Source organism: Triturus cristatus, chromosome 7 (assembly GCF_964204655.1).
Source record: "Triturus cristatus chromosome 7, aTriCri1.1, whole genome shotgun sequence".
In the NCBI taxonomy this organism is placed as follows: domain Eukaryota; kingdom Metazoa; phylum Chordata; class Amphibia; order Caudata; family Salamandridae; genus Triturus; species Triturus cristatus.
The window spans coordinates 1,138,334,645-1,138,355,567 of NC_140590.1; the positions used below are offsets into that span (position 1 = coordinate 1,138,334,645).

Sequence of the window (20,923 nt, forward strand, 5' to 3'; positions counted from 1 at the left end):
GGGAGTTCAGACATGTTTTGTTTGTGCTCCTTCATTTCTCTGTGGCTTTTAGCAGTGAGGTGTGGGATACAAGGCCTTCTCTGTGATTTCCGGAGAGACCCCAGAAGTTGTGTCAGGGCTGCACGTATTTGAAAGACAGTCTTGGACACCTGTGTCACCTATGGGGCAACTTTATCTACTCACCACCAGGTGTCTAAGATAGACCATAGAGCACTGCTCTGCCTGGCACTTTGGAACCTTGATGGTAATATGACCCCCCTATACCTCACCAACACCTCCTTCAGATGCTTCAGGTGGTCCTTCCATGAACTGCTGAAGAAAGGCCATGCAGATCTTCTCCAGGCAATGCAATGGTTTACCAGGCATTGGAAAGTGGTGGGAACATCCTTTAACCAAAAGACAAGGATCCTGAGCGGATAGAGGCCTTTAGGTGGTGAATGCAAACATCTCCTTGGCATCAGCTGCTATTGCAATCTGAAAGTAATACAGAACTCTGCGGCTAAACTGCTCTGCCATGTGCCTAAAAAGTCATCCATTTCAGGTTCTCTTCGAGACCTCCATTGGCTTAGGATAGAGAATCGTACTAAATTTAAGGCCCTATGCTATATGCATAAGATCAAGTTGGGCACAGCGCCTCAATATTTGAATGCCTTAGCCCTTTCCTATCTTCCAACACGCCTGCTTCGATCCTCTTCTCAGACCAAATTTCCAGTCCCCGGGTTCAAAAGGACACGTATGGGTGGTCATTCTTTCTCTTATCTGGCACCTTCATTGTGGAATTCGCTCCCCACGCCGCTTCGGCACAAAACCAGTTACATAAACTTCCATAAGGGTCTAATTGGCTTTTTAATCAGTAGATGTTACTTCTTTCTTTTGCATTGTGTCCGATGGCGCCGGGAAACCTCTGGGTAGCTGCGGGCCCTATAAATGTAATTAATAATAATAACAATAAGAAAGTCGCTCTGATCGGAGGAGAAGTACTAAGTTAGTTAGCAGCGCCAACTCTGTCCACCAGCTAAACAGTGCAAGGACAGGCTGGGCATCCATCTTTGTGATGATATTCCACGCAAAAGCAAAGGTTGGCTGACCCCTGCAAAGGCACCAAAGTCTGAAACAAAGAAAGACGACACAAAAGAAACCCAATCGCTTGTGTTATTTTATCAGGGTCTGTAGAGCACACATCTGTTTTTCAGGGTTTTCTAAATCTTCCAAATCTCATTCCTGGGTTCCCTCTTCATGGTCCAGGGGATCATGTCAAGATACTAATCTTTGGTTGGTCCCTGAGCTATACAGCCAGGCAAGGGGGAAAGAGGCTTAAGTTAAAGAAATGTCGAGAGCAAACTTCACTTGCCGGACAGGCTAGGTGTGAACTCTCCTCAATGAGGAGGCACTTTCATGAGGAAGAATTAAACTTGAGATAATGAGGATTACCAGAAAGTAACTGAACCACTCTATGCCACATTCTGCAGCCAAGAAATGTACTTGGTCGGGAAGCCTGTATACAGGGATTTTGCACTAGACCCTGCTGGAGTTAGCTGCACCCACTAAAGCTTTGTGTTCAAGGTTAAAGGAGGCATGTTCTTTGGTTGTAGCTTTGAAAAAATTACTTTTTTTCACTACACCCTTTGGTTAATGCTCGACGAACACGATGATGTTGTGTGATTCGAAGCATTTGTCCTACTGCACAACTTCCCTGGCCAACAGAAAGGACTGCTGCCTATTGCCATAGCAAATTATGACACTGCAGCTAATAAACATTGTGATGTGCTATTCCTAGTCTCAGTCTGATCAGAGCAAAGTGATGTGAGGGCTTAGTAACTACAGAGAGATAATCTTGAAAACCCATTCTATGTTCAGTTATTTGATGAAATATACATGTGGATTGCTTCCCTACTACTCTCATGCGGGTCTCTTTTTTATGAGCCAAAAATGTATCTTTATCTCCTGTTTTGGTAGAGTTATCACATGTCCTGGGTTTTCATGGATCCAAAATTTAAATAATTCACTATATGAGTCGATTATATATTCTAACCAGGGGATGCGTCAACTTTTATCCAGGAGTAGGCAATCCTTGATAATAGTTTGAGTGAATTTAGTTTCGTCTTTGGCCCAAATAGATCTCCGTAACAGTAGCGGCCGCATAGCAATCAGGTCAGATAGGTAATTTATTCCTAATTCTTGATGTGTTTTCAGTAGTTGCTGAAGAAGGTAAAGTTAAAAGCAGCCGCGGTCCGCGGAGGGAGATCCATGGGGCGGAAAGGCGGGGCGGGGGAGGGTCAGGGTGGGGGGTACTAAACACCGGAATATGGTTAATTGGAGGTAAGTAAACAATTAAATAAATAAAACGAATTTCGTAGCACACGCTGCATCACAAAATGCGATGCAGCCCGCGCTACGAAATTCGTTTTATTTATTTAATTGTTTGCTTACCTCCAATTATCCATATTCCGGTGTTTAGTACCCCCCACCCTGCCCCTCCCCAGCCCCGCCTTTCCGCCCCACGGAACTCCCTCCACGGACCACGGCTGGTTAACAGGAGCCAATACAAGGGGATGGCAACACATCTAGCCTTATAAATATCTACCATATCCTTTGTACGGTGATCGCCTAGCTTTGATGCAAATCGAAAAATCCCGTGTGCACTCTTAATCATCTTCGAACAGACGTTGGTTAATTCATGCGTCCAGTTCCCATTGTCTGAGTAAGTTACTCCCAGGTAGCAAAAGTTTTTATCGGTCTCAACTCAAGTGCTATCGGTATAAAAGGTTTTGAATTTCTTGGGTTTAGGGCCACACACCATAGTCAAAGTTTTTGTTTTATTGATTAACAATTTCCTACAAGTAATAAAAGTCCTAAACTTGTCCATTAATCGTTGTAGGCCAACCGGGGTTCTAGAAAGCAGCACAGCATCATCTGCATAAAGCAGGACTGGTACGGGGCTGCCAGCAATTTGGGGAGCATCCCCTGCACCGATCGAAGGGCTTTGTCAACCTTGTTTATAAATAGTGAAAAAAGCAGTGGTGCTGAGACGCAGCCCTGGCGGATACCTCGCTTGACATCAAAATTTGGTGTGCACTCACCACGCTGCCCATACCGAACTTTGCATGATAGCGTCTCATATAACCTTGCACGGAAGACGATTATAGATTGAGGAGCTCCAAGTTTAAGAAAAATTGGCCGCAGGATAGTATGATCAACGAGATCGAAGACACTACTAAGTGTGCAATGCATAAATATAATCTCTCCTGCTTTGCACACGTATATTTACCTATTAACCCCTTGCATGCCCTTGACGGAACCACTCCGTCATGAGTCATGGGCGCCGTTTGCTCATGACGGAGTGGTTCCGTCATGCTGCGGCCGTTGGCGGCCGCTCCTCCCACGCGGCGCTAATTCCCCGCCTGTGCGGGCGATTAGCGCAGTGGGTGGAGTCATGACGGAACCACACCGTCATGAGCACAGCTCGCCCGTGACTCATGACGGCGTGGTTCCGTCACGAGCACAGCGCCACCGCAACTGCCCCCAAACCCCCCCAGCGCTGCGGCGGAATTCGCGCCGCAGCGAAGGGGTTAAAAGGTCTAAATTAATGCATTGCTGTATTGGTCCTAGCCCTTTCCTAACACCATATTGAGCAGGGGAGAGTATCTCATTCTCAATAGCCCACTCTTCTAGTCTCACCAGTGATACTTTGCTCATTCCCTTTACTGATGAGTCTAGTAGCGAAATGGGGCGATAGTTTTTAGCTTCTGATTCGTCAAGGGCCGTTCTGCCCGCTCCTCGTGCTGTCTGCCACGGCACAAACGCGTAAAATACAGTGCTTAATTTGTGCCGGTGTTTTGTTAACACCAGCACTTACTTACAATGATTCACCTCATGATGGCGCTGTATGTCTATTATTGAGAGACGCTCTCAGTTTAACAATTGAATACATATTAAAAAACATGACTCTAGTCTAGAGCATCCAGGCAATTCATGCTGCTCTGGGTGGCCTGGAATTGTCCAAGCTGTCACATTTATAGGAGTGTGATGTTTAATAGAGTGCATGTGGCAGTGATGGCATCCAGTCAGCAGTCATAGCTGCAGTGTCCGCCTGACCAATACCTTAGCCAATGCAATTGTTAGGCACTTATAAAAAAAAATGCCAAGTACACCAGAGCTGTTCTCACAGGAAGGGGACTTCAGAGGTCATTAAATAGTCCAAACATTGGTTTCTGAGGGCAACATTAACACCCCCGCCCCCCAAGTGGTATAACCAAGTACCCAGAGCTCACCTCATCCTTCGGGCCTCTGCTCACGGCTCTCCCTTTGGAGCCTGGGGTGGCCATACCATTGGCGTGGGGGCAGCTGCACCTCATGGGATCCGGGCTGTGGTCGCCATTGCTGCAAGGCACGCTGTAATCCAATAAACCATTCATCCTCGGGCCGGGATCTGCAGCAAAAACAGGATATGTGAAGTGAGGGGAGAGTGAGCAGAGAAAGTTGGGATCAAGGAGAGAGCGAGGTAAGGACAATAGAGTAACGGAGGAGGGAAAGGAAAGAATCAGGCCTAGCGGGAGGAGAGTGAGGACAGAGGAGAGAGAGAAGCAGACGCCATGAATGAAAGGGGAGAAATCGAGAGAATGAGAAACAGCAACATATAGGGCGCGAGGAGGGAAAGTGTGGAAAGATGGTAAATGGGAAAACGGACAATGGAGCATAACGGGCGAGGAGGGTAAGTACGGAGATGGCGGGAGGGAGAAACGAAGAAACTTAGAGAGAGGAGGAACAGTAGGCGAGGGGGGGAAGGGGGGTAGGGAGAGAAAGGAGCACAAAGAAGCTTAATGAGCAAAGAAAGAGTGAGCTCCAGGGACGGAAGGGAGTAAGGAAAGGAAGGAAATTGGAAGAGGTGAGCGCCAGGAGCTGTAGTGAGGAAGGAAATGGGGGGGGGGGGGGGGTGTAAGGAGGGAGAGTGGTTGAAGAAAGGACGCAGAAGGTGGGCAGCGAAAGAGTGTGCATAGGAAGTGATGAGAAGCGGAGACAAAAGAAGGGGGGCTAGGGAATATATAATAGGAGCCCTTTGACATGAGAGACTATAGTAAGGAAAGAGTGGAAGGGGGGATACGCCCCGGTGATCCCACGCACCGCGCGACCTTGCTGTACTCAGCTGCTCGATTGATGCCTCGCGCTCCGTGAGGGCACAGCTGGCTATAAATAGAGAAACTCACATACCGGGTGGGAAATGACCAAATAAAGAGAAGAATGGTGAAAGTGAAAGTGAAAGAAGGGACGGAAAGGGCGGATGGAGGAAAGATCAGACGAGCAAGGGGCGAGAGAGAAGTGACGGTTCAGCGAATGCAAGCTGCTGGGACAGGCACCGCCCCGCCGCTCTGAGGTGTCAGGATGAAGAGGGCACCTGTGGTCGCCTCCATCATGCACACACTTCACCTGTAAGGTCTCCCTTCTTTTCATTTGGCACCCTGTGACCCAGGCCATCTCACAGCCACTGAAAAATGCATGCAATGCATACATTAAACAAGCACTGGCAAAGCCACCATCTACAGACACACCTTCTAATTGAAAACGGTTGACAAAGAGGCAGCTAAACATACGCGCCGTGGGTAAACAAACGATGAATTTAGCCCAGATATGCGAATGGGGCGAATGTTTGGCAATGTTCAGCATTCCGTCCATCATCTTTTTATGATGCAACAGTTGCCTTAAGTGGGAAGGGAAAGCCCAGATGTGGGTCCCTTGCTCACTTTACCACTGGATTTAAGCTAGCCTCCAGCATGCTTGTGGCCTGGTAGTTCGGTTTGGACTATTCTCATGACGAGCAAGGTCAAGACTGATGTGCATATGGCTGGGTCCACCTGCTTTTTCATGGGCCAATACAATTGACTGCCTGAGCCATCTATTCAGAGTAGTCCAGGGAACATGCAAGATAGGACTACCATAGAACTACGCAGTCTAATTGATGAACAGAATGGGACCATATCATTTAGATCTCTGGGGTATTTTGGGATTAAAGAGAGGCAGCTGACTAGCATTGGCGTATGTACAGCACGGGTGCTATCTTTAGGGGGAGCTCCCTCATAACCATGGAGCCACGGCAATGCTGTGTAATGAACATGGGTGCAGAGGTACAGAGCCCATCAGGAAGGGCACTGAGTGTCCACCAAGAAATGCTGGACCATGGACTGCCCAGTCACTCACTACACCCGCCTGCAAGGAGATCTCCGCCCCTCCTTTGAAGTGCAGGCCGGGGGTAGCCTACACTGTGAAAGACGAGGCAGCTGCCTCAAACAGCGGCTCTGCCTCTCGCTAATGTCTGCCCCCAGGGCAGTCGCAAGTTCCCGGGTGCCCTTAGGGCACTGCAATATAGGCAACAGGGAGGAATGTCCATGTTTGCGCTCTGTGAAGATTTGAGAATGTAGTACCAAGCAACCTAGAAAGGTTCAATTCGCTAAATAGAAAGCACCCCCAGAACACAAAAAATGTCGAGAAACATGAGTAACTCTGTCCTATAAAACAGCAAGGGATTAAGGAAGGAGGGGTGCAAAATAATAGTGTGAAAGAGTTGGGCTCCACAACCGGATATGAGTGAAAAACTACATGGGAAGCAATCCACTGTCACAAGATGAACAGCGTAATCTTGCGTAAATGGAGTACACTGAGCAGGTGTCTTACGCTAGTCCTGCGCGCAAGGGAATACTCCCTTTACAATCTTCTCACGAGCGCTGCCCAGGTGTTTTTCATGCAAGCTATGTGCCGGATCTCTTGATATTTAAATCAGGCTGGCACGAGGGCCTCTTACTGAAGCTGACACAATGCTGTGTTGCGATAAGGGTAGAAAGGCTGGTGCTGAAATTAAAGGGATGCGCTCAGCGGCAATGTAGTGTGCAAATATGGAACATAGGGGCAGAGTATTTCAAACAGGGGCAGGGCGCCAGGCTGCCTAAGCACAGCTGTTCAATATGTGTATTGTATTGTAATTGCATTAATATAGCACTTACTACCCCTGACGAGGCGTCGAAGTGCTTTTTTGGCAGGTAGCATGCTACTCCGGAACCCATAAAGGATTAATGGTGAATTAGTATAGTGAAACAGGAAGGTAATTTGTGCATTATTTGCCTACCACTCCTGGCACTGACAGCCGTCTACAGCTCAGGTTAAAATGCATTTTCGGCTTTGATAAACCACTCTCCTACAGCCGTGAGTGCTGAAGTACTGCCTATATCTGACACCAGAGATGGCCTTTGCTCAAATAGCGCCCTGGGCGGAACAACATTTTGTGCCCCCCTCTATCTGGTCATCTTTAACTGGCAGTTTGTTGGTAAAATTGTAGGGGTAAGGGAAAGGTGAGGAGGGACAATAGAACGGATAAATACAGACTTCAAAACAGTGCTTACTACACGTTTCTTTAGAGCCAGGTTGGAAGGAGACTGCTTCAGGTTGCTCCTACGCCCTTCTGAAGGTCAGCCCCCCGGGCGCAGGCCCAGCTCGCCCATTCTACAGGCCTGCCCTGCCTGACACTATACTAAGGCCCTCATTACAACTGGTGTTATTCCCCGCAGAGCCAGGGGGCATCGCTACAGGCCATCCAAATAACCCGGTATCTCCGGGTCCAGGAATACCAAATCCGCAAGTATCTGATCTGGTAAACCCATGCTGGAGATGGTGGGCCCAGTGTCAATGGGTTTAGATGTGTACCAAACTTAACTACTGCAGAGGCTGCTCACAAGAGAAGCCCCACCCATGCCATTACCGCACACCCCACAGATGTGATACCTAGTGCCCGTCCACTCCCAGCAACAGGAGTTAGCCCTAGACTACTGTCAGAGCCTAAGGATGATGGCTCCATCCACAAACCACCCCTCCCAATGAGCAGGAACAGTCTCTGGCTACAGGTAGACACTGAGGGCTGAGTTCACCTTCACCCGCCCACAGTACAACATGGGGAGCAGATAATGCTCCTCTCAGATTGACCCTACCATGCATGCCCTCAGTGGCGCAATGCCAATTGGGGAGAGGATGTGGCCTTATGGCCAGGGCTGCCTACTTTGGAACTGAGGAACTAGGTTCGGGCTTCGGTATCAGTTTAGCATCCTGTGATTCTGGGCAAATCACTTAATCTCACTGTGCCTACCAAAAAAACGAATGTGTCCTTCTGTAATGTAACTGCTGCTCATGTAAAGCGCTCCAATACCTTTGAGTCGAGTTTGCTCTATATAAATCTGCAAAAATAAAAATGAAGGGACCCCCCAGCAGAAGGTGATGAGAGACCCTAGGTCTCCCACATCTTACAAATACTCATTGGTCTTGGGTTGATTGGGGTCCCCTGAAGGGTTGCCCCCTCCCCTGCGCAACAGGGGCGAGCGTTTTGCCCCTACATGCCCTATTCTTGGGCCCCTCGACCCACACCTCCCCACCCTCACCAGATGACATTTTCCACCTGCTGTGAGCAGTTGGTGGAAAATGCCAGCAAATTTATCCCCAACATTGGAGAAAAACGACTTGGTATTCCAAGTATTCTGGGCGGTTATTCTCCATTCTGAAGAAAAATATGAGATTTTGTTAACGGGATTGATGCCAGCCAGCATCGGAGGCCCCGGCGCATTGGTACAAAAACACCAACATCTGCTGCACTCATAACGAGGGCCAAAGTGGTATTCCAGGGCAACAGAAAATTAACAGGCAAGTACTCTGTCATATGTGTCACATACGGTCAATCCTGCAGTTGTAGCTGACTCCATCATGATCGCAGCATACTCTACCCAGTACAGCAAGCAGAGGGCAGTGGCTTAAAGAAAACGTGCTCCCCAATTAGGGGGTAGCACACTGTAGGTGGATGGGTGAATGGTTAGGACCCCTCATTCTTTCTGCCACAGCCTCCACCTGGCAAGAAAGCAAAAGACACACAATTGAGGGACGGAATGCAGAACAAATCAAAACATTCACCCCCAGTCAAGAGATCTGGGTTAAATCCATCATTCTTTTGCTCACCATGCCACCCCAGTTTGGACCTGGCTATATGCAAATCAGTCTTGACCCTGTGCCTCATGGGAACAGTCCAGCCCGAACTGCCAAGCCAGGTCCTCCCTGGACCGGAAACAAGCATCCTAGGACCGGTTTCACCTGGGCTATATCATGGCGATTGTTTTATGCGTCTGCAGTGCATGAAGCACATTCATAGCGCTCCGTCATTTTCTGAGTTAGCAGTGCTTAATTTGTATAAGAATAAGCTTAATTGTCAACAGTGGCGCTTATGACAGTCTGACTCAAGGTGGCGCTGTCTGGCTAATTTAGAGATTAACACAACAACACTTAATTATTAATTCACTATACATTAAAAAATGACTATTACCTGCCGCCCACGCCATTCTTATAGCTTTGGGGGCCTAAAATAGTCTGAATTGTCACACTTCTGTTGGTTAATAGCTGTGTTGTTACTATCATTGGCAGCATGGAAGGGGCAATGTGAGGTGCAAGCTGCAGTGGCCTCACGGGCAGAGCCCTGACACATTTTTTTTCTTCTACAAATGGCTGTTCTAGTCCAGTGCCTCGCTTAAGGGTCAAGATTAGCTCTCTGTGCTCACAACTTGATATTTTGTATTATCAAACAAGTGCGAAGTATTGGTAGGCGAGACGCAGAAATATGGCAGGGTGGATAAAGCAAGTTAGTGCCCACATGACAATATCTGGCGACAGATAAGAGAGCGATTCAGTAAACAAACTAAGGGAATCTAAATTCTCCATTAATAGGGGGGATTTGAGTGGGAGAAAGCTAAAATGCATTTATTTTAATCTGCAGTCTCCTGCCTAGCTCAGGACTGTGCTATTGCGCTCAGCTGGATTTGGTTTTCGTCTAGCCCCAGTCACCTTGGTGTCTCCTATTGGCAGGTCAACAGACGCATTTGCTATTGACCCACAGCCGTTGACTGATAACTGGGGTGGGAGTGTGTTTAAAAATGAGTCATTTCGTTTGCGAAATTGTGCTTTCAGAGCAAAATGTGTTTTGCTGATATCTCAAGTGAGTTTTTTGTTTTTTTTAAATATATATATATCTATATACATATACATACATATATATATATATTCACTTAAAAAACCATAGGTTTCACACATGTTATAGTTAGCTGGACATTTCACTTGTAAAAAACCATTGAAATTCCCCCGTTATAGTTAGTTCCGATAACTATAACTCGCGCGACCGCAATCCACTGCTGATGACGTCACATATTACATCACTCATGACATGGTCAGTGGCATCACTCATGACATCACTGATGACATCATCCTTGTGATAGAGTGGCGGTCGCGCGAGTTATAGTTATCTGAACTAACTATAACGGGGGAATTTCAATGGTTTTTTAGGAGTGAAATGTCCAGCTAACTATAACATGTGTGAAACCTATGGTTTTTTAAGTGAATTTGCAAGGTTTTTTAAATGCTAATTCCTATCTATAACGTGTGTGAAACCTATGGTTCTTTAAGTGAATTTGTAAGGTTTTTTAAATGCTAAGTTATGTATGCTTTATTATATTTTTTATATATTTATTTTACAATAAGCTACCTATGTATATAGTTATAGATTGACTGTATCGTGTAATATGGAATGGCTCGTTTAAAATGTTTTTGTTTTTTTTAAGGATTTTCACCCGCGATTTTTTGGAAAAAAAATGTTTTTTTCACCCTTCGGGGTCCTTCAGGGACCCCCTGACAAAGGCTAGGGGGTCAGGTACTCTCAACCCTGCCCCCTTTTCACGTTCTTCACCTTTCTTTTTCACTGTCACACACAAAACACACAAAATGGCGGCCGACACTTCCTGATTTTGACCGATTCGAATGTTGACTGACATGTAACCACCAATCAGAATTACGCTCGCGCACATTATTGTGCGCGCTTATAGATATTTATGTGCTTTTAAATGCAATTTTCTCAGGATCTACTGAACAGATTGACACCATATATGAAAAAGGCACATCCCTGACCTGAGGACTACCTCTTTGCCAAATTTCAAGTAATTCTGTTCAGCCGTTCGGGCTGTACCTTCGACTAAAGGTCCTATGGGAAAATGCATGGGGAAAACGCATTTTGGGACCCCCCCTTTTTTCTCAGCCCCCGCTTGACGAATCACCCCGAGACTTTCAGGGTAGGAGCTGAGCGGAGCACCCCATTAGTTTTGAAAATTTCGCGAGGATTCGTCAACCGGCGCCAAAGTTATTCAAAATAGAATTTACAGATTTCCTATGGAAACACGGTCCTAACTATAACTATCTACTGGCGACCGCCAGTAGATAATGTATATTTATGCATACCTTGCATAATAAGATACCGGTAGGAGATTCGTTTGAGCCAACGCAAAACATTTCCTTCTGCTACAGACACAAATGACACATTGCAAACAGTGAAATGTTAAGAAAATTTGTGAAATTTATATAACGTGTATTCCCAATGCCAAAATCGTACCCATGTCCTGGCATAAGAATGCATAAAGTTGGTCAGGTGAACAGTGTGAAGAGTCACCTGGGCTCATATTTACTAAAGTTTTGCACAGGCGCTCGTGCATCACAACACAAAGCCAAAGATAGTGTCAGGGCCGGCTTTAGCGCTGGTGGTGCTAGGCGCGACAGTCACCTTTTGCGCCCCCACGTCTCATGACCGCCTCCTCAGACTCTCTCCCTACCAGTGCTTTAAATGGGAAAAAATAAGTGCAGGTATTCATTAAATTGAGCTAGGGGCGTGGCTCGTGGGCGTGGTTAGAGGCGGAGCAAGACATGATGATATAAAAACACTTCTATTGAGTATTCATTTTGCCCTTGCATTTCCTGGATAGTGGTCTCAAAATTTCCATATGTGCAGATTAATAGCTAAAACACTGAATGTGCCAAGCCATCAACAGCACTTTTAGCACTTTCAGGCTAATGTTCAATGTGCTGTAGGGCGAGAGACACTTTGGCACTTACACCGGTTGCGGGACAGAACAAAACATGTCAGAAATGTATCAATCTAAACAAAACGTTTTAACTCGTTACACAAAATGAAGGCCAAACGCCAAATGTTCATGTTTCCTTGTTTTGTAATATTTACAGCGTCTTAATATAATAATTCTAATGTTCCTACTTGCTTGCATTTGGCGCAATCCATATATATTCAAGAGTGAACACATACAAACAAGCATTCCCGCATTTCTTTTCAAATACGTCCCGATTGTGTTCCTCTCAAACATACACTATCTGTCTTCGCATCTCAAACCTCGCGATCCCGCCCACACTCACCGCTCACCTGTTTGTAGCTAATTCTGTCCCCTAGTGTATCCTTTCACTCTCTCTACCGTCACTCTTTCGATTTCTAATCTGCCCTCTCCGCGCCTCTTTACCTCTTTCTGTAACCTGTCTGGATCGCTTACATATCTATATCTGCGCTTACTCCTTCAGCCTCTATATTTCCGTACTTTAAACTCTCTGCTCCTTCCCCCTCACTTTTCACGTTCACTCACCCCCATTTTCCCTCCTCTCCCTTCGGCAGAAGGCCCCACGGCCGGAGAGCTTGCAGTGGTAGAGAGTGAGCACTGCAGGGTCCCGAGCAGATGCGGAGGCCAGCAGGGGAGCGGTCAGGGGAAGAACAATACTGGCCTCCAAAGGAAAGGTTAGTTGACCTTCTCCCACCTCACCTGGGCACCAGGGAGACCACCACCTCATCCCCGCCCTCATGGACTCAATGTCCCAGCAGGCGGGTGGGGTGGGGGGTGGATTTGCAGGGGCAAGTGAGAGAGGAGAAAGACAATCAGAGGCCAATGGGTGAATATGGCCCTTTGTACCTGCGTTCCTCCATGGCAAACACTAACAAGACGACCCAGCGGCAGGCCTCCGATTGGCCCATTCAGGCCCCGTCAGGCAGCTTGCAGTTGCCACAACTGAATAATACAGACAGGCGGCAATGGACAACATGCTGCCAAAAAAACATCACTCAGCTGGCCCTCAGGCACCAGTCCAGCGCCCACCTTATCAGTCAGAACCTGAGTACCGGTACTCTCCTAGACAGTGGAGAAGTGCTGGTACTCGGCTTGGTAAAAATAAAAAGTGCCGGTACTCAATACCGGCGAGTACCGGCCCATTTAAAGCACTGCTCCCTACCAACTGCAAAAGTGCCCCTCATCTCTCCTATCATAAGATATTGCTAAACACAGCGACCCCCTGAGGTCACAGCGCCCCCCTCAACAGGTCAGCACCCAGTGCGGCCGCACCAGTCGCACTGCCCTAAAACCGGCCCTGGATAGTGTCTATTTGCAAACCGTTGTAAAGGCCGACCTGCGCAGCGCTAAGTTGCGCAAACATCCACAGAGCTCGTGCGTCACAACAAGCAAAAGATACCTCTGTTTACTTTCTCAGCTCAAGGTGCTGATAGGAAAGTAACTCGTGGCGGGAACTGTTAAGAGGGAAAGCAACGCCCGGGGAATTGTTGGCTACCAATCACTCTTTCCTCACGCTACTACACATGAGGGAAAAGAGGGGGTCCAAAGGAACTTAGGAACCAAAGAGGGAAAGTAGGGGCTTGAGGGAAACAGGGGTGGGGGGGCTGAGAAGGAAGAGCAAAGGAACTTAACAGAGAGAGGGGGAGGTAAGTAAAGAAATGAGGAAAATGGGCCTGAGGCTCGGTAAGGAAAACAATAGGCAATGGAGAAAGAAAAGAGGGCACCTGAGTGGCATGGAAGGAATGGAGAGGAAAGAGTGTGTGGGAAAGAGTACATGATGAAAGTTGGGGGGGGGGGTGTAAGGAAAGAGGAGCACGAGAGAAGAGTCGCCGAGGACTCCATATACCACGCGATCCTGCTAAACACACTGCTCCGATCCACTCCTCGCGCTCCGGTAGGGAGGAAAGCAGGATACAAACAGAGCTTCACAAGACACCGGCGGGCGGGGGCCTTGCGCTAGAGAGAGGAGCCGGCGCAGGGATAGAAATGGCGGGACGGGCAGGCTTTGGAGCTCCGAGGTATCCGGACTAAGGGCAGGGTACCCGAGGGCAGTCTCTACTTACACACCCGCCGGGCCTCCGTCCAAGCACACGGGGCTCCCTTCCTCTCCCTGTGACTCACCGCGTCTCACAGTCACAGCCTCTCGAGCCCTGAAGAATGCCTTCAATGTGTAAACAAAAAACAAGCTTCAGCAAACCGCTGGCCTCGCCAAACTGGTAAAACGCTTAAATAATCTATTAATGTAGGCATAACCCACAAAAAAACATTGTGGCTCTGTAAGCGTAGTAGCCACGTGCTCGCTAGAAAAAGTTTCAACATATAAACATCGCACATAATTTTAAAGGCACTTGCTTTCTCATAAGCAAGCATACTTTTTTCTTTCAAAACACAACACAGGAAAACATGATTGTTATTGGAGCAAGGAAAAGACTTTGAATTACTGTAACTTGAAGAAACTGCTTAAACTTAGCAGAGGGTTTGAAAAGCAAAAAAAGGATAAAGAGCGGATTAAAGTATGCGCCACCAGCCCTGGCACTGAAGCACAGATGCAGATGTTTGCATCTGATCAGCGGAAATTCGTCACTCGCATGGCGTAAAACAACATTTCCACCACCTTTCCACCTGCCTGAAAATAATGGAAAGCCCTCTCTCAAGCTCACTCCAAGACAAAAAGACTCAAGAGAGACAGGCCCTGTGGTGCATGGGCCCCCACCCCTTCAGGGGCACAACTACCCTTCAGGAGGTCCCCATTCTGCCCAAGGTCAATGAATACATTTGAGATATGCCAGGCTCAGGGGCCCCTTACACATTCTACAGCAGGGCTCATCATTTTGTGGTCTACCACTGAGCAGAGGGACATACGAAACAAATCTGGGCAAGAGCTACTGAGGCCTGAAGAAGAATCGAAACTAGGCAATCTTGGAAACCAGAAATTTGGGAATTCAGTAGCATCAGGGGGAAGTGCCTTTAAAACTGCACTCATTTTGTTTTTATACAAATTATGCACTAAATCAAGGAGAGGGACATCACAGCTGAGGATCTGGGGAAGAAGCATTTCTTAAACCTCATCAGAGCTAGGGAAATGTCTATTATTGATTTGTTTGTGATATTGTCATGAATTCCTCAGGGTTATTTTCCAAAAGTCTTTTTTTTTCACCACATTATATCGCTAACAAGTCATGAATATACTTCAAGTATATTCGAATTTTGTTACAAACTAAATTTACCTCTAACATTCAGAAAGACACCATGCGTTTCTTGGAAGCGAGTTTCACGGTTCAAGGAAATGAATGGAACAACGAACACCAAAGAAACCAACAAAAAAAAACAATCAAAGGCTTAGTCATCTCTCAAGAGGATTGATTGATGGATTGAAAATCTATTGTACTGTCAGTTACGGAAAGTAAAGACAATATTTATTGGAAATGAGGAATAGGGAGAACAGAAGGCAAAAATGTTGACACTCAAAAGAAGATGATACAAAGTTTGAATCCTCAGATGAGCACAGCAGTGGATCAGTGGCATTAAGAAAGATGAATTATTGAAATCTAAGAATTTGAAGGAATAAATAGATACATCGGTTTTGTGAACCAACACTTACTTAAAGTGATATAATCAAAATGCATCAAAATTATTATTTTAAACAATGAATTTGATAAAAAAATGTCCAAGAAATAAAAAATGTGTTTCAGGAAACCTATTTTTGAACACTCCAGGAATAGAAATCTGAAAGATCCCATCATTAAAGCTGAGTTAACAAGTGTCAAAAACCCAAAAATCCTCAAGGAGACCTAAGAAAGCAGCATTTCCTTGTAAAGTGCACTGATACTCCGAAGAGTGTCCTGGCGCTCAGCTCTTCTGTAGCCACTGTACAGGGGACCAAAGCAGATTAAACTTGATTAAAAAGCTAGGTTTTATGTTTCTTTCTGAACACGGAGAGCTCTGTGATGATCCGGAGTTCAGAAGGCAAGTTATTCCAAGCAGATGGTCCTAGAAAGGAGAAGGATTTGCCCCCGAACCTACAGCGTCTGATCCTAGGAATTTTTTCCAAAAAAGCATTGGCAGAGCAAAGGCATCTGGAGGGAATGAAGAAACTAATCGTTGCACTAAGATATCCTGAGGCAGTCTGGTTAAGGCCCCTGTGAACTAGGACAAGGGTCTTAAATAGAAGTCTCTTTCTTATAGGAAGCCAGTGCATAGCCCGTAAGAGAGCGGACACTGAAGATCTCAGAGGCACGCCCAAGAGAGTGCGAGCAGCTGCATTCTGGACCACCTGCAATCTGTTGGTAAGATAATCCGGAAGGCCCAGATACAAAGCATTGCCATAGTCAAGCCTTGATGATATAAGAGCATATACCACCTGTTCCATGGTACCAAAAGATAAAAAGTGAGGAAACTTCCTTAGAACGCGCAAGAGCCCAAAGCAAGTCCCTACTACAGTGGAGGTACAAAGGAGAGGTGGTCTTCAAATTTGATGCCTAAATTCTTCATGAAATTCACATGGCGCCTGCCAAGTTTCCGGGGCCTTCACTCCAAAAAACAGTAGCTCAGTTTTCCCTGCATTGCATTTAAGCTGATAGTGTGAGAGCCACTGGAAAACGGTGGTCAGACAGGTTATCAAACGGGCATTGATGACAAGGACTTATGTACACCATCCCCCCACAGAAAAAGGATGTCTTTGCAACAATTCCCAACATGTAATACTATTAACTTTAGCTATCTGATTAAGTGTCTTTATGCAAAGCCAGCAAAATTAGCTCTAAGTAAAAATATTGTTTTTGTGAGGACAAAAGCAATGTCAGGAATAAGAACCCCAAAACACCAGTGGTCGTCCACTGGCAGGAGAATGGCCAAAAAAGTAATCAGATTGAATGAGAAAATTTGTAACAGTTATTAATGAACAAGATATAAGGCCAGATTTTGCATCTGACAGAAAAGTACTCCGTCACAAACGTAAAGGCTATCCCGCCACTTTACTACAAGTGTATCATATCTTAATGGTCTTTAAATAAGGCAAACAGAATATCCATCCCTTTTGTGGTGGAGTACCCCCCACCAAACTCTAAATGAGACCCTTAGTTTAACAGGCCTGCAGCGCACATTGATATGGTTGACTAACCTACAGTGTGAAAAAGCTTTTTGATTTTTCATAAGCATGCTTGACCTTACTTGAATGTTACATTTTCTCTTTGTGTTGTGAGGAAACAGTGTCACATTGGCAAGGATTGTGATGTAGACAAAGTAATATTGCAAAAACTTTCTTAAATGTGTTTATTGATCTTTTTCTACCCTATAGGTGTTATTTAATTGTTATTGTTTCCATTAAGCGTTGCAATGAAAATATTGCTAAACTGCAGATGTTTTGATCTATACAAGGATCTACAAAAAAGTTCCTCAAAAGTTTCGAGTTACCTTTTTCTCCCTTCCATGTTGGTTAGAAGGTTGTTCAGGTTTCAAGAGGAGCACATATTTGCACAACAAAGAAATATAAACACCAAGAGCCAGTTTGCAAGCATTTACCAGTAGTTATTTAGCTTGCTTTCAATAGTGTTAACTTGGACTGGTAGCATTGAAGATCTTGGAAACATCAATATGTGGGGTTTGCAAAGCAGGAGTCTAAAGGAGGGAGTTTAGTTTCATGCTCTAATTGGGACATTCAAATGAGTGCTAAGGAACATGTTTGTTAACTCACACAACACACACCCCAGGGGTCTAATACAGGATGGTGTTTACAACAGACATTGCACAGATCAGCATGTTCTTGTTATTAGTTACATAACTCTCACAGTGGCTGAGATACAACATAAATTAAAAATGAAAAAATATCATATAATTTGTACTAGAAGATGCTTTTGACTATTAACAAGGTGTTACAGACAGGGCACGATTGGAACTGTTGATTGTGGCTTACTAGTAATTTTCTAATTGTTTCAGAAATGTAGTTCCCATAAAGAAGCACAATAGAGCAAAATGCATAGTGGCTTGACCAAGAATTGGTAAGAAAGAAATGTGAGTGAATATGAGCTGGAGATTTTGTTAAATACTAACTGGAACCCATACAATGTGATCACCAAAACAAAAGTGAAGTAAGGGTTTTTATGGAATATGTATCAGGATCTATGAGATATCATTGCAAAGAATTGCTAGACTTGGCCATCTCTGCAGGGCAATTCCCAAACCTTTTGTTTTCCCCCTCCTTTTTTCTGGACCTGTTTCTGTTGGCTTTTAGGACTCTGTGCATTTTACCACTGCTAACCAGTGCTAAAGTGTTTTTGCTCTCTCCTTTAAACATAGTGAAATTGACTTACACCCATTTGGCATATTTAATTTACTTGTATATCCATTTTAAAGTAGTACTACAGGAACACAGGGCCTGTAACTTAAATGCTACTAGTGGGCCTGCAGCACTCATTGTGCCACCCACTTAAATAACCCTTTAAAGATATCTCAGATCTGCCACTGCAGCCTGTGTATGCAGGTGTTAACTACCATTTCACCTGGCCAGATAAACCTTTTGCCAGGCCTAAACCTTCCTTTTTTATACATACTTATCTATACCCCTAGTGTAGAACCCAAAAAGGCCATGGGCCGGGTGCTTAGTATTAAACATTTTGGACATGTACTTTTACGTTTTACATGTCCTTGTAGTGAAAAACTCTCACATTTGTTTTTCACTATTGCAAGGCCCATAGGATAACATTGGTTTACCGTATTACATTGAATAAGTGATAACTTTCATTTGGGAGCAGGTAAGAATTCAAGTTTGGTCTCTAAGGAATTGGATTTTAAAACCCACTTGAATGGTAAATTTAGATTTTAAGTCACAATTCAGAAAACGCCACTTTTAGAAAGTTGCCATTTGCTTGTCCTAATCATTTGGTGTATGCATTCTATATCCTGGGTTACATGACTAGGTGTAGCTGGCAGTTGGTCTTTGTGTTTTACTCTCAGACAGTGAGACAAAGGAGGATAGGTGTTGGCAGGATGGGCCATCTCTGACTTGATAGAGGGGGCAGAGCTGTAAACTATCACACTTGCACATCACAAAGACTCTACCTCAGCCCACTCACAAAGGGTTTGTCACTAGTCTTTTGTGCTCTAGACAAGCTGGGGCCAGTGAGGTTCCGTGAGAATCGGAACAACACTTTTTGGGTGTGTTCGAATATGGACGAGTCTGGTATCTATGAACCGCAAATGACGAGTTTAGTGGGTGTACGCGTTTTCGCTACGCTACTATGTACGGATCGTCTCATTTCTAGGTATGTCCATCCGAACCCTCGGGTTCCATTTTAGATGCGGCATCCATTTTGTTTCTTGCCCTCAAGTAGCCAGCGAACGGACCTTGTCCGCTCTGTGACCCTGGGATTCCCAAGCTTTCACGAAGGACACGTGTTTCTTTGAGGGTGTCTTTTATGATAGGGGAAATGACACGGCGGAGGCAGATGGCCCCGCTCAAGGCTCATCTTGCCGTCCCTGCCTATTGTTTCAGTCATACATGCATTAGGCACGAGGTCTTTGATCCTGCAATCAAGTTTCCGTTATTACTCTCTACACTCTTTTTCAATCTGTTGTGCATCCTTGTTCTTCCTTTGCATCTGTTTCTGTCCATTCTCCTAATGCGTTTACAGTCAGAATGGAATGTGCTTAACGTGGGGAAAATATGTTTTTACAGTTGGGAACCGGCAATGTCGCTGTCATTATGTTCCGGGCTTCTGAAACATGAATGCGACCCTTTTGAAGTTTATTGTGGGAACTGAGTCGTAACCTTTGTCTGCCATGTTGTGCAATGACCAAAATGTGTATAAAAGGAGCGATCCACTTTTGCAATTCGAAGCAGTCTCTCAGAACCTACACGTTGTGTACTTCTTGTGATTTCTGTATCCCTGCAGTAAATAAACGCTGATCTTTGACGCCGCCGGAAGTGTCCCGTGTCTCTGTGTTTTGTACGCCGGAACAGGTAACCCACGAAGGTTTCAGGTGTTGTCCCCTGGCACCGCTGGGCCTTAGAATAGCCCAGTCCTTCAGTTGGCGCCCAACGTGGGGCGACATCAGCGGTACCGGTCCAAAGCCCGACGATTGTGAGGAACTTCGTGTGAAATCTCCGAGGGAAGGTGCACCCCGCTTCATCGATCCAGTTGTCGAAATAAGTGGCCCGAAGACTTTTCCCGCGAAGATTCCCGCCCCCTGACGGCTGCGACGGACTGATGCCCTGACTGTCGACCTGTTTTGGCGCTTGGCGTAGCTCTTTGTACGGCGAGACGATAGACGGGCCTTCCTGGTGACGCCATTGCTCTTTCAGTTAAGTATTTGTGGGTCGCTCCCAGGTTACTTTGTTGTTTGCATGGTTCCATTGCATTTGTGATTCTTAGTTGTTGGGTTTTATTTGACGATTGCAATTGCCAAAACCGAGGGACTTGCATTTTTGCGAGGACATCATAATTCGATAGCCCTTGAAATTTGTAAACTCGGTTAGTGTGCACGATGCCTGGCCGTAGTACTTTGTTTGGTTTCCTTAAATGTTGCAGCACGGATTCCCGACTGGAGGATTCATGCCCGATACCTCCAGTTGGAACTCCAATGTATGAGCTCTATAGTCGCCACGGCGTAGGTCCTATTGTATATAATGAATATTGGATTCGTTACACTAAAAATGATGGTGTTCTTAGTTGGCCATCACATGGTAGTTTCGAAACTGCAATATTAGATAATCTTGAAGCTAAATTGTTTAAGAAGAAGGCTAGGCCGGCCATGTTTGATTCCTTTCGGTTATGGCGCAAAGAGGCCAAGCAGAAGGAAATCAAACAGACTAAGAAAAATAAGAGGGAAGGTGTCATTTCGGTAATGCGAAATGCAGAACAGTATCAGCGAGACAAAGATGAAAAGGAGCAGGAAGTTAGTGCTAGACTTCATCATATGACGGTGGATAGATGTTATCCGGTTTTACCGTCTAGTCCAGATAAGACGGGAGA

At 45.6% G+C, this 20,923-nt stretch overlaps 1 protein-coding gene across 3 annotated transcripts in view; it reads right to left on the reverse strand.

Annotated features, from left to right (window-relative positions):
- The window catches only part of HK3 (hexokinase 3), a 302,793-nt gene that overhangs the window by 216,686 nt on the left and 65,184 nt on the right, over positions 1-20,923 (reverse strand). The window contains exons 1-2 of one of the 3 annotated variants that reach the window (XM_085618303.1): positions 14,018-14,118; positions 4,272-4,429 (exon numbers count right to left, since the gene is read on the reverse strand). In XM_085618303.1, the coding sequence (XP_085474429.1) occupies positions 4,272-4,415 (144 nt within the window). In that variant the 5' untranslated portion in view covers positions 4,416-4,429; positions 14,018-14,118. Of the gene's footprint in view, positions 1-4,271; positions 4,430-5,121; positions 5,156-14,017; positions 14,119-20,923 lie in introns of those variants that run through there. The other 2 variants (XM_085618302.1, XM_085618301.1) reach the window with 2 other exon arrangements.